Source organism: Ananas comosus, linkage group 12 (genome assembly GCF_001540865.1).
Source record: "Ananas comosus cultivar F153 linkage group 12, ASM154086v1, whole genome shotgun sequence".
Classification (NCBI taxonomy): Eukaryota; Viridiplantae; Streptophyta; class Magnoliopsida; order Poales; family Bromeliaceae; genus Ananas; species Ananas comosus.
Window position 1 is genome coordinate 8,793,458 of NC_033632.1, and position 14,065 is coordinate 8,807,522.

General features: G+C 44.0%; 1 protein-coding gene across 3 annotated transcripts in view; it reads right to left on the bottom strand.

Annotated features, from left to right (window-relative positions):
• Positions 1 to 14,065, bottom strand: part of LOC109718230 (vacuolar protein sorting-associated protein 18 homolog) — a 60,638-nt gene that overhangs the window by 5,296 nt on the left and 41,277 nt on the right. For all 3 annotated transcript variants that reach the window (XM_020244345.1, XM_020244347.1, XM_020244346.1), the window contains exons 8-11: positions 3,024 to 3,164; positions 2,814 to 2,933; positions 2,687 to 2,743; positions 1,216 to 1,275 (exon numbers count right to left, since the gene is read on the bottom strand). In XM_020244345.1, coding sequence (XP_020099934.1) covers positions 1,216 to 1,275; positions 2,687 to 2,743; positions 2,814 to 2,933; positions 3,024 to 3,164 — 378 coding nt within the window. The remainder of the gene's footprint in view (positions 1 to 1,215; positions 1,276 to 2,686; positions 2,744 to 2,813; positions 2,934 to 3,023; positions 3,165 to 14,065) is intronic.

A 14,065-nucleotide genomic window follows, 5' to 3' on the forward strand; every position in this document is an offset into this window, starting at 1 on the left:
TAAATGACTACAAATTTATGTGACTCAAAGAACTTGACATTTAAAAGTGGCCATTATGATGCCATTGCAAGCCTGCATGGATGAAATGAAGTGAAATTGATAATGATAGAGGTAGAAACTGGTATATAGCCAACTTTTATATCTTTTAAGTCGTGTTTCATAGAAGATACAAAAGATTTGACCAAAAAAGCAACAACAGGCAACAGGGAGGGGAAAAAAAATATATACATCCAGATCTAGAAGTAAACACAATAAAGGAGTTCGAACAAGTATCGAAGAACCACCAAGTGAGTAAGCACCAGACATCAAAGGTCAGAATCTACAAGTCTAGTATCACAACAATGCAGGTACTACTGATCATGGATTTAAGTGTCGTGGCACATGGTTGTACCGGAAACTTGCCTACACGGCACTGCACGGTGCGTGCCGGGGCCGTGCCGATGCATGCCGGTCACAAAAAATACATGTGTGCCGACACATAATGGCATGAAATATTTATTTTCTTTAGCAACAAAATATTTTAATGGTTTATTATGTATCTTTTATCAAATCTTTTGAACTTTATTGAGAAAATTACTTACTAATTTGAAGAATAAAGGGTTTTGAGCTGTGCCATCGGCACAGGGACCGTATCGTGCCGATATCTTGTTGGCATGATACGGCACGGTAGATACGGCCCATGCCGATGGGCACTTATATCCTTGCTACTGACCAATCCAAGGTAGGTGGTACATACGTCTGTGAAATATTGTAAAGGCAAAGAGGGTTACACGTCCTCGTTATTGTAGGTTCACATTTGCAATGGACACAAGCAGTGACATGACCCCGCATCACATGAATGACAGAGGACAGGTACTTTAATCAACATAGTTCCATCATAACATGAGCCTATCTACCTTGTAAATGCCTAAGCCTAAGTACGCACTACAATTTCACAGAAGAAAAACAAACAAAATTGTTAACATTCAAAAGAATCAAAACACAAAATCTGCCTACATTAATAAGTATTATTTCAAACCAACTCAAGTTGCAACAACCACGCACAAACATCCCCTCTCCCCCGAAAACAAAAAAAAAAAAAATCTCCATGAACAGAGATAATACATTGTACCATAAAATATAATTCTGAACTCATATACATCCATACAATGCGATGCTGCAATCCTAGGTTAAAAAAAACTCCAGAAATAGAACAGAAATGTTTATTCCTGTTACCTGCTCACCTACGGTGATGAACTTTAAGCTGATCTCCTCAAATGACAAGACATAGTTTATCTGAAAAAATGAACACTATAGTGAGTACCTATTTCATATATGAATGATAAGAACATTTCACCTCTCCATATGATCTACTTTCAATGTCTAAATCTCATCTAACATATAATGGGTATTTATAATGAAAACTTGTTAAGTGGAATCATAGAGTGAACTGTTCACCTAGGAACAAAAGAAAGAAATAATAGAAAAGCAACGCTCAAGCCTGTTTTTCTTCTCTTTTCATTTTTTTTTATTTGAAGTTATTGAAGCCGTTAAATAGTAGCCTTAATGTACCAATTTATTTAGGACGGAAAGAAACTAAAGACAAAAAGGAAATAAGACTCCAAACTGAAAATTTTGTCACATTAAATAAGGGGCTGTTTAATTCATCTGAAAGTGTGGAAAAATTTCTTACCAAGAAAAAAGTTCTCCATGAGAGACTACTAATTCAATTTTCCACACGTTTGGTTCTAAAGAAAACTAGCTTTTTTTGGAAAGAACTAGTATTTTCGTTTTGCTAAACAGAATTCATAAAATGAAAACATTAGTTTGCCATGAAATTTGAAAAACAGCTTTCCAAAAGTATTAGTTTTCCTTATAATCAAACAGGCAGAAAAACTGAAGAAGTTTTCCATAGAAAACTCTTTTCTTGGAAAACATTTTTCCGCACTTCTTCAAGGAACCAAACAGACCCTAAAGGTTGCAAAATATACAACATGCTTTATTGAAGATGACAATAAATTTCTCTAACATGTAGAGTGGTAAAAGAGGGAAGGAACCAGGCAATCATGCCCAGAAAAAAATAGGCTTCACTGTCCACATGCATTACTCTACATGCAACACATTTATCTAGATAACGAGCACAGAATAGAAAGATGGAGATGTATGCAAATCACGTACACATATGTATGAAACACTATGCTACACTTTTTATTCTTTTCCAGTAACATAATCATTTATCACCCTTTTGTGATATTTAATGGAGCTTAAGCCCAAGAATCATATATTAATCTACATGCATTACTCTCCACATGCAGTCATGTCCAGAAAAAAATAGGCTTCACATCTCCACATGCATTACTCTACATGCAACGCATTTATCTAGATCACGAGCACAGAATGAAAAGTTGGGAATGTATGTAAATTACATACACATATGCATGTAACACTATGCGACATTTATTCTTTTCCAATAACATAATCATTTATCACCCGTTTCTGATATTTAATGGAGCTAAGGCCCAAGAATCATACTGGTACATACTACAGAAAAGTACATTAGCTCAGGTAAAGATCAATTACAGGACTAATTAAACTAGTAGTTTATTTAAAGCAAAAAAAAAGGCACCATCCCAACGTGCGATGTCAATAAGTTTAAAAGAGGCATCAATGGGAAGAGGAGATGAAATATAATTAGTTAAGGTCTCACCTTCGCATAGAATGATGCTGCTCTGTAGTAATCTTTTGATGAAAACGCAAGGTCAGCCTGCAATAAAAACTGATTTATGTACATTTTCTCAATAGGTAAACCATATAATAATGGTACTGCATGTTACCTGCACTAAATATACTTGGTCCCTCTGGGAAGGATTGCGACAATGGGATAGAGCAGATGCATATTCCTTCATATCCAGGTACACTTGCCACATGTCTCGGCCCTCATCATGGACAGACACCTATTGTAAAGATGACCTCATCAAACAACATCCGTAAGCAGATAAATGAAGATAAAATTACAAGAAAATAGCACAGAAATGGAACCAAACCTGGAAGATAGAATTTTCATCATAAGCATAAAATAATCCAGCAGTGGCATCGCTACACAATCCAATGATTCCTTTGGACGACTCTGAGTTATGGTCAAATGTAAGTTCCTCAACGGCCTCCTGGCTGATTCTGTTAACAACCTGCAAAGAAGGGTAAACAATTTGAAGGCATTTGTCTAGTGAGAATAGACCAATTCATTCCTTCAAAATATGCGATGCATAGAGATGAAAGAAGATTGCAAAGACAAGCAACTATTGGGGTAAAGAGTCATTCATCTAAAGTAGCACCTCTAAACCAATGGTAAACTAAAAACTCCTAGCTAGTGTGTGTAAGGTACCGAACTCCTAAAGTTATGAAGTTATGGTGTATGTTGGTTTGGAAAGCCATTAGAATGGTTCCGGTGAAATTCGGAAGCATTCGGGTGTTTCGGTACGCGTAGGGCATGAAAACGGAACCCGAAAGGCTATGTTGGACCATGGACTAAATCCGCCGTAAGCGTGGATGAAAAGATGATGTAAATACGCTCAAAAACATGTTTTGGGGGGTCTCGGTACGATTTGAGGTGAATCGAAGACCCACAGAGCGAAAACGGACCAAAACGGAGCGAAATCAGCGAAAGCTGAATTTCACAGTTTTTCTGGACCTTCGGGGTCCGGACCCCGTAGCTGCGAACAGCCCAGTTCGGGCTGTGCACAAGTTGGGAAGTTGAGGGGGTTTTCAGCAATTTGTGCTAATGGGGTTTAAAGAGAGAGTTGAGTTAGCTCTCTCTCTCACTCTCCCTCACACCTTGCAACCCTAAACCACCCTCTCTCTCTCTCTCTCTAAGCCTTCTCACCCTCTCTCTTCAAGGAGAAGAGCAAAAGAAGGAGAAGAAGGAGAAGAAGCTTGAAGGAAGGCTCTCCATCTTCTTCATCTTCTTCCTTGGCCATTGGGGCAAGCTTTAAGATAAGCTTTTAGGGCTTTAATGGTAGATCTCTAAAGCTTTATTTGTATGCCCTAGAAATGGATTTAGGAGAATCCTAGGATGTTAATAGGCTGCTAGTTGCTTGAATCTAAGGTTTGATTTAGTGTTCTTGCAATAGTAGCAACCTAGGACTTCAAGTTGGAGTTTTGCTATATGTTAGGGTTTGATCTAAATTAGACCCATGTAAACCCAATTGCTAGGTGTACGAACACGCTGGTGAAGTCTGTTCAGCGATCTGTCGAGCCTACGCGAAGATATTGCCGAAACAGACGTTTCGGCTTCGTTTCTGCCTGGAAGGCCGAGGCAGCGTCCAAAAATCATGAGAACGGATCCGGAGCATCACGGCGTCAAGCTGTAGACCTTTAATATCCGGGGGCGCGAATCGGCGCACGGTTGGTGTGCAATTGCAAGATCGGGCCGAGGAGGGCGACGTGTGCCGCTGGAGGCCGATTGCAAGTAACTACAAGCAATCAGAGAGCGATTCGAGGTGGGTTGTGCTCACCGAAGTTATTAGCTCGCTTCCATGTCGAAGCGAAGTGTAGTTCTCATTGATGCATGTAATGTAAATGCTAGATAAATGCATATAATGTGATGAATGCTAGATGAATGCATATAATGTGATGAATGCTAGATGAATGCATAAAATGTGTTGAATGCTAGATGAATGCATGAGTTAATGGCTTTATGAATGCATGATTCATATTGTACTAGATGATGTAGCCTACCATTAGAATCTACTAGATGAGATGCTAGATGGAAATGTATGCATGTTGATATATCTTGAGATACGAGTTTATATATATATGCATGTTGATGTATTGTGGACTATGTTAAATAACATATGCATGTTGAACTTGGGTCTATAACTCTTGGATGGTTAGAAAACTTGACGTTGGAAAACGAGTATAATGCCTGATGTGGACATGTAGGATGTCAATAGATCGAGTGGCATGTGAAATACAAGTGTAGTATTAACACTATGATATGAACATAGGGATAGAGGATTTCCCGTGTTGTTAAGAGTGGCATTTGATATTAGTGTAAAGAAACACTTTGATCAATGAACTTAGGAATAGGTGAATTTTCCCTAGAAGTGACATGTTGCATGAGAGCTTAGTACAGTTGAGACACTATGATGTTGAACATAGGGATAGTTGGATTCCCGTGTGGATGTTAACCCTAGTTGACAGGGTATCCTCAGTTGACGAGGATTAGATCAAGCCTGTTTTATGCTTGTGGTGGTCGCTCCACACAAGCCGTGCACTCCGGAGTTGGTCACACTAGGGGCAGTAGTTAGCTGTCCGCAGGCGGTCTCGGGTGAGTCGAGCGGTTGGGACTCCTCACCTATGGGATTTGAGATGTGAGTCGAGGGCGAACCTTCGGGTTAGCCAAGTGATTGGGTGATAAGCACATGAGCTGTAGTGATGTCCCAGTTAAGTGGATTTAAGGCTGAGATGCAAGTGAGTGGTCCTTCGCCTCGTGCCTGGCTTTGCGCGGTATTCCGCAGATGATTGACTCAAGACCGAGTCGGGTGGCTAGCTTTGTAAAGGTAGATGAAACTGTATGATCAAAATGGTAAATGACATGAATCTAAGATAGAGGAAAACATAGAAGTCATCTTAAGTTGCATGAATTTCATATTCCATATTATGACACATAACATGTATTTCAATACTTGAATATATATATCTATTGTATATCTGTTGGACTAATATGTTGCAGCGCCTCCTTGGACCTGGTGGGTCGAGCTCTTCCCTTGGATGGCCGTATGTAAGGAAATGAAACCGCGAAACATAAATCCGAACTTCGATCAAAATCGATCGAAGATGAGTTCGGAACGCTTCGGAAAGGCCGAATGCGTCAAAAACGCATTTAGTGCATTGAGGGAGGACTTTGGAGAGTTGGAATTGCAAATCTGCAATTTTCAAGTTTTTACCACTCTCGGGGTCCGGACCCTAGCTACAGGGTCCGGACCCCGTAGCTGCGAAAAGCCCAGTTCGGGCTGTCACATGTTTGGAGAGTTGAGGAGGTTATTTGCACTTGTGTCATTGTAGGAGTATATAGAAATGATTGGAAGCTCTCTCTTCTCTCCCTCACCCTTTTAACCCTAAATAGCTCTCTCTTTCTGTGACGCCCCAACTTCCCAAGAGGTCACCCATCCTAGGCTACTCCCGTCCTAGCACGCTTAACTCTCTTAACCTCTTGGGCCTTGCCACCACCCAAAATACTTAAGCCGGGTTAAGAGTTTAGCCCTATTATATCTTATATATAGGACTATCTGGGGTCTCACACTCTCCCCTTCTTTAAGCCCTGACGTCCTCGTCAGGCTCAGACTCACAAGTACCAGGCGATGTGAGACTCATCTCAACACTTCCGGCTGGTAATTGGCTCTGATACCATCTGTGACGCCCCAACTTCCTAGGGGGTCACCCATCCTAAGACTACTCCGTTCTAGCACAGCTTAACTCTCTTAACCTCTTGGCCTTGCCACACCAAAATGCTTAAGCCGGGTTAAGAGTTTAGCCTATTATATCTTATATATAGGACTATCTGGGGTCTCACACTTTCACTCTCTAAGCTCTCTCCTTCCTTCTTCCTCAAGGTGGATTAGAGGAAGGATTGGTGGGGAGAAGGCTAAGGAGTGGAACATCATCATCTTCTCTCTTCTTCTTCAGCTTGGAGGAAGCTTTTGAGGTAAGCTTTAACCTCTTTAATGGTGATTCACTAGGGTTTATCTTTTATTACTCTAGAATTGGCTTAGATGGAACTCTAGCATGCTTAATGGAGGATTAATGCATGAATCTAGAACTAGATCAATGGATTCTTCCATTTGGTTGCAACCTAGGGCTCCACATGGGGTTCTTGGGAAATAAATGGGTTTTGATCTAAATTGATTATATATAAACCTAATTGCTAGGTGTGTAACGCGTTGGCGACGACGGTTCTGCGATTCGTCGGGCCAGTGCGGAGATATCGACAATGAGGCATTTCGCTTCGTTTCCGCCGAGAGGTCGAGGCGCGCGGACTTAAGATCACGAAATCAGATCCCCAACCTCGTTTATGTCGCTTAGAGGGGGGTTCGGTCATCCCGAAGCAGTTGAACCGCTCCCTATGTCTAAGTTTCGTTATCGACTATGTTTAGCATATTGAGATCTTGCATTATGGGGGTTAGATGATGGTTTGTTGCATACTTGCATGCTCCTTGGTAGAGTAGCATATTCGGCTTAGCCACTTGAACCTAGGATGCATGAGGCTTACATAATGTGACTTGGAACCCTATAATGAGATGATAAAATGGTGAATGTGCCCTTGTGTGGGTGAAAGCCTCATGATGTATTAAACTAGTGTATTGGAAACACTTAAACAAGAACGAGTGGCATCTTATTAAATGTTAAACATATATGTGTGGCATAAGAACTTAGTGTAGTTGAAACACTTTGATGATGAGTATAAGAGTACTCGGATTTCCATGATGATGATAACCCTAGTTTGTAGGGTATCCTCAGTTGACGAGGATTTGGATCTGTGCATCGCGTAGCCTGTTATATGATTGTCTGTTGGCTCGCTCCACACCAGCTGTGCACCTCCGGAGGTTTAGTCACACGATAGGGCAGTTGCTAGCTGTCCGCAGGCGGTCTCGGTGAGTCGAGCGGCTTGGGACTCCTCACCTATGGGATTGAGACGTGAGTGAGGGCGAACCCTTGGGCTAGGCCAGTATTGGTGATCTAATGAATAGATTGTCGTTGACACATAGTAGTATGATAGCTAGTCTTTCACTATGTAATGCATGCATTCATTTATAGCGGATTGACGGATGGTAGATTACTTGCATACCTTTTTACTATGCATTTGTTGCTTACATACCTGCCTATCTATCTTTCTATCTGCCTATGCCTGCTTAGACTAGTGAGGAGATCGGCGGAGTCGGCGGCGAACCCACTGGAACTATGGACAATAGTTCTCACCCCACTTGTTGCGGAGCGAGTTCGAGCACCCCAGGTGAGGATCGTGGTAAGGGCATAGCGCCCCTAGTGGTTGTAGAGACTTCCTTTTGCATTAGAGCTACCTATGTACATAGTATAGACGATGTATAGGTAGTGATGGTATTTTGGGAGAATTGTAAACCTTTACGTTTAATATTGAATAATGAAAAGTAATCAAATGTATTAACTGTTGAACTGTGATGTAATATTGAAATCTCTCTTTTGTTCACTTGTCCATCCTCAGTGACACTTGCTCTTATTTGTTTCAGCCACTGGTTTGTGCTCTCGCTGTTATTGTTGATTGTGTATATATTTCAAGTTGTTTTTGCCTGGGCACTTGTTGTAACCAATCTTGTTTGCTTAGCCTTGGGGACAGGGAGGTGTGTCCGTCTGGCGTCTGTTCGACGTTGCCCGAACCAGACCAATGTGGAAGTGGTCTCGGGGCGTGACAGATAAGATGTACCAGAGCGGGTTAAGTGCAAGTAAGAGAGAGTCTAGGTCGACCTAGAAGACCTTAGGACGGTGAACCTTAGGATATAGGTGATGTGAGTGCAACGTGAACCTATAACGGCGGCGGAAGTTGATCGATTGGGTCGAAAGTTGATGTTATGTCTCTAGCCAGTTGCTAGAGATAGATTCAAGTGAGTACTAGTTCTTGGCTCGAAGTGGTGACTGTCGGCGGCCGACACACGCGCTAAGAGTCCTAGGATGATGTGCATCTTGCTGTGCTGCTCGTGATTTCTCGATGTTTGAAGTCGCGTTGTTCACGCCCCCGCAGACGCTACAATTTGGTTCGGCGTGACACTGGCGCGTTCGAACAGCGCCCGTACGGACAGACCTCCCTGTCGCCCCAAGGCTAACAACAAGCTTGTGTAAACAAGGCCCCAGGCAAAAGTAACTTGAATACATTACACAATCAGATAACTTACAACGAGAGCACAATCAGTGCCAACAACCAAGAGCAAGATACAAGTATAGACACATCAAGTATGATGTAAAGAGAGAGAGCATCTATTATTTACATTCATTCAGCCTTTATAATACGATTGGATTATTACATTGACTTCCATATAACATAATAAAGCTTAAAATTTTCACAAATATTAAACATTAGTTTAATTGATCCAGAATATCTGCACATCCTTAAATTACTACTCTCAAGCATAAAGCGTGACTCTAATGAGAAATAGGAAGTGACTAATCAATAGGCTAGCCCTAAGCTACGCGATCCTCGCCGTGTGAACTCAGCGCTCTGCCTGTAGCTAAAATGGTGGTGAGAACTAACTTCCTTAGTTCCAGTGGGTTTTCGAGTCGCCGACTCCGCGATCTCGTCCACTAGGCTCCAAGTCGCGGCCACAGTGATAATCGAGAGTAGTTAGATAAGGAAAAGCGGTTTTTAAATGACTTGGAGTTTAAAGCTAGCTGCTCACTATGCCCAATCATAAATAATATGAATCATGTTACAATGAAATAGGTAGCACTAACCTGTTATCATGTCAAAGGTGAAGCTATTTCACTCATCATTAACCTCATTTACTTGTTTTGAAGTCTCATGGCTTACCCGTAGGCGTCCCCTACGCTCGTAAGCCACTCTCGACACGTATGGGAGAATTCAGTTCACACTCGACCGGCACGGTTACTCTGGCGGGGCCAAATTAGGCAATACCTGCGCGCGTCGAAACATCCGGAGCGCACTACTTGTGTGGGGCTTCAATCACAGATCTAACAGACGTGAAGCATGATCCCCATCCACATCTACAGATACCCTATCCTCTAGCGGTACAATCATCTATAGTCCATAGTTTCATTATACCTATGACTACATTGTCACTCGCTTCTTTTGTTTACTATCACTAGATGCCACTCGTTCTCTTTACAAGTTTCTAAGTGACAATAGTCAATAGATGCCACTCGTTCTTTTTACAAGTTTCCAATGCCATAGCCAATCATTACTAAATTCCCATCCACACTTATATTACATTATTAGCGGTCACATCACATCTATAGACTCAAGCATGCTAGATATCAAGTCTAAGCAAACATGTTTCTACCAAAGCACATGACATAAGTATAGAACCAAACCCTCATTTATCACCCTATACTGAAGATGTCAATATGCAATTTTGGATCATATATAACTTAGACATAAAAGAAAAAGGAGAACCCGATTGTTCGGGATGGAGCACCACCACCTTTTATAGCGTTCGATTGCTCGGTCAGTCACTCGCAATCGGCCTCCTGCGGGCGCCACGCCGCCACGGCTCGACCCAACTGACGCAGCGCACTGCAAATGGGCCCCTCTATCCGATCCGTCTGATTCTGGAGTTTATTCGCAACGGCACACGATGCTACGATTCATTTCGATGATTTTTTGAAGCTTTCGCCGGACTGCGGCAATCTGTACTTAACGCTTCGATCTCAATATCTCGGTACACTCGTCGGTATCGCCGAACCGAGCGTACCGTTGCGTTCGATAGGCCTACAATTACGAGTTTATATACAACCAATTTAGATCAAACCATCTATTTGCAAAAAATGATTTTGAGCCCTAGATTTGTATATGATAAAATCCACATTAAACGGCTTTAGATGGCTAATGCATAATCCATCATTAGCATCTAGGGAAGCCCGTTACTAAACCATTTCTAAAGCATTTTAAAATTTTTCCCCCCCCACAACCTAGAGATCTACCATTGAAGCTGGCATCGTTTAGCATAGCTTACCTCTTAAGCTAGCCCAACGAGGGAGAAGACTGAGAGATGAGCTCACCTTGTTGCTTCCTTATCACATCTTCTTCTTCTTCTTCTCGCTCTTTTCTTCTCTTCTCCTCGTTCTTCTTCTTCCTTCTTCACGTTTTAGATAAGAGGCAGATGAGGTGGTGTTGAGTTGAGGGAAAATGAGAGAAAAGAGAGAAAGAATACCCTCTCTAAGTTACACTTTATTAGTGCAAAATTGCCATAAAAATCCTCAACAATGCATTTCTCGCAACAGCCAAATAATGGCATTTTCCGCGTGCTCGGGGACGCGCCTTGCGTGTGAGAGCCGGTCCTGAGAGACCGGTCCTTGCGAGTGACGGAAGGACGTCCCCGAAGGGTCCAGACTCAGCCTCAAGGACTTAGCCAAATTTTCAGCTTTTTCCCGTTTTTTCTCCGTTTCGCATTTTCGCTCGTTTGACCTCCGAATTCGTTTCAAACTCGAACCAAGACTCTTAACATGTTTTCAAGCCCATTTTTCATTATCTTTCTCCACGCTAATGCGTGATTTAGCTCATGGCCAACAAAGCCTTTCGGCTCCGTTTATGCGCCTTGACGCGACCGAAGCGCCGGAATGCTTCCGGGCCTCACCGAATTATCACCGGAACCTTTCAAATGGTTCCTCCAACCAAAATAGCCAAACCGTAACTTTACATGATTTTAGAAGTCGATACCTTACATCCTCCTCCTACTTAATAAGAGTTTCGTCTCGAACTACTCACCTCAAACCCAATTTCACACGCCTAATTCTCTTTATTGAGTGACAAGGGATACAGTGCATTTTTGATCTCGGAGTGGCCTTTCGCTCATGTGGAACTATCCGAAGGCCACTACGCGAGGCGTGAGACTAAATCTCTGCTCCATTTGCTGTGTGTAAGTCCAAAAGTGCATTAGTGGGTCTCCGTCATTCTGAGCGGGTAGCAGCAAGCGAACTCAATCGACTCTACGCGCATCCAACGTCAATTCACTAATTGGCCCACTAACGGCCAACCACTTCCTTCGATGACCGGGAACTACCCGCTATCTCATTTGTGTTGAGGCTATCAAGAATGCACAATAGTCATATGGTCCAACCACCACGACACAGCACACACGGAAGCCCTCTCGAATCACCTCAGTGTCAACAAAAGCGGCCCGCTCCGCCACTGTTGGCTATCCAAGAGTTCGTATTGTCTCATTTACGACTTCTTTCGTCACGTTTCACCATCCCGTACTAGGGCTCACACTCCAAATTCGATCACCAATACTCGCTTATAATGCAGTATTATCATCGGTGATTCGACCCACTTACGAGTTGCTCAATCGCATTTGGATCCTTTGCTCGTATTGAGAGATGCTACTTCCGGCACATCTCGAATCATTAATCCATAAACGAGCATTTAATCCTCAAGCCTCGTCCAACCCTGCCAACATGACCCAGCCTGCCTGAGGCAAACATTTCATGTTGGGACCGGTCTCTCCCTGCTGGGACCGGTCCCAGAAGACTACCCTCATCTCACGTGTCGGGAACCCGGTCCCTCTTATGGCCTAGGGACCGGTTGCCTCGCGCTTGCCACAGCCCTCAGCCTCGGGGCAACCGGTCCCTCCCTCCTGGGACCGGTCCCCGAGAGCAAGCTCGCGTAGACAACGTTCGGGAACCGGTCCCTCCCGCCAGGGACCGGTCCCCGAGAGCAAGTTTGCCAAGTGCAAATTCTTGCACTATTTGCTCTCGCGGACTCCATCGTAATGCAGTTTTGGTGCATTTGACTTCTTCGGCTTTCACGAAGCACCCCCACTCGACAATTAGTCGATTTTGAGTGAAGTCCAACTCTCGCATTTTGAGAATCTACTTCCCTTGCACCAACTCCTCCACGGAGTTATCGGCTAAACCGATTACGTCGGCTTCCACAGGTAGACCAGCGGTCACCAACACCACGTAGGCCTACTGTCTAAACCCGTCGCACTACGCATAGCGTCTCTCGCTCGCATCGTAGACCCAATCATCATTGGGCGAAATTCTCGTTGGAGAATTCGCACACACTCCAACTAGGAGCAACCAAGATCCCCAAACCACGTCAAGTCTTCGGGTTGGGTCACAACCGCACACTCGGTGCATCATCGATTCCACGATCCAACACGTAGCATTCCACACTCCAAGGTCTAAGCTCGGACTACCGTCCTGACCAAAATTCTCCGCCCTACCTATAGGTATTGGGCCGCTGCCTCTCGCAGCTGACTGCGCCTGCCAAATGGGCCCAGGCTCCACAGTCTACGAAGGGTCCAGGCACGGGTCGTCCCCAAGCACTACCCGCTAACGTCGTCCTACACGACACACTCTACAGAGCTACGCACTCTACCGGCTCCTAGGCACCTAGTGCGAGCCACTAGCCCTACGAGTGATCTATGGCCCGCTTCACACTTAGCCCTGCTAAAGTGCTACTGCCAATTCACTCAACCAGCTGAATCGAAACTGCACTTCATGCGTAACTACATTCAAGCGTTCTACGTCTCTACAGCGTCTCGCACGAAGTCTAGCATCAGGCAACTTAGCCTATGCACGCCGGCCACACGAGCAACAACTCGTCCACCTCAGTTCGAGGTACTACTAGGCCCACAGGCCAAGTTCGGCGCTAATCGACCAAATTTCGCAATAGTGGTTCATCACCATTGTCCGATCTATCAAGTCCACATTCGAAATACTTTTGGGATATCCGGGTGTCCCCAAACATCAAGGCTCAACTCTCGCAATAAACTATTGCATCGAGAGTTCTCTCACATTTTCGACTTCCATTACGAGCCTCGTTTCTTATCCAAAATCACCACTAGCCATTTGCTAGTGCCCAATGGCTCTCTACCTGCCCCAGCAGGCGCCATACTCTCATCCTGCTAGCATGCTCGGGTACCTACTTACCCGACCACTCGGTCCCTACTATGTAATGTAGTAATAGTAGTAACTGACCATATGATAAATGCATGCTATGCATCAACTTGAGATCATGCAAAATATATGCTTGCTCAATTAATTCACACCTGCTACAACGACGTCAACAACAGCAGGCACCGCAACTCGGGTTGCTTATCCATGGCCACTTGGCGCTCGTCGCGAACCCTCTGATTGCATTGTTCTCAACGGCCACTCTCCTGACCATGCCGCAGGTGGCACACCTGCAGGCTGTCCCAGAGAGGAATAGGCCATCGCTAGCGTCAAGGCCCAGCTATCACCTTTGCGGACACTTGTCCCGCACATGGCCCGGCAGCCCACACCTGAAGCACTTGCCCTCACGCTGTTCACACTGCCGTGGGCAATGAGGGCCCCCACAAATAATACATCTCGCCGAGGACCGAATGTGGTAAGTCCCCGG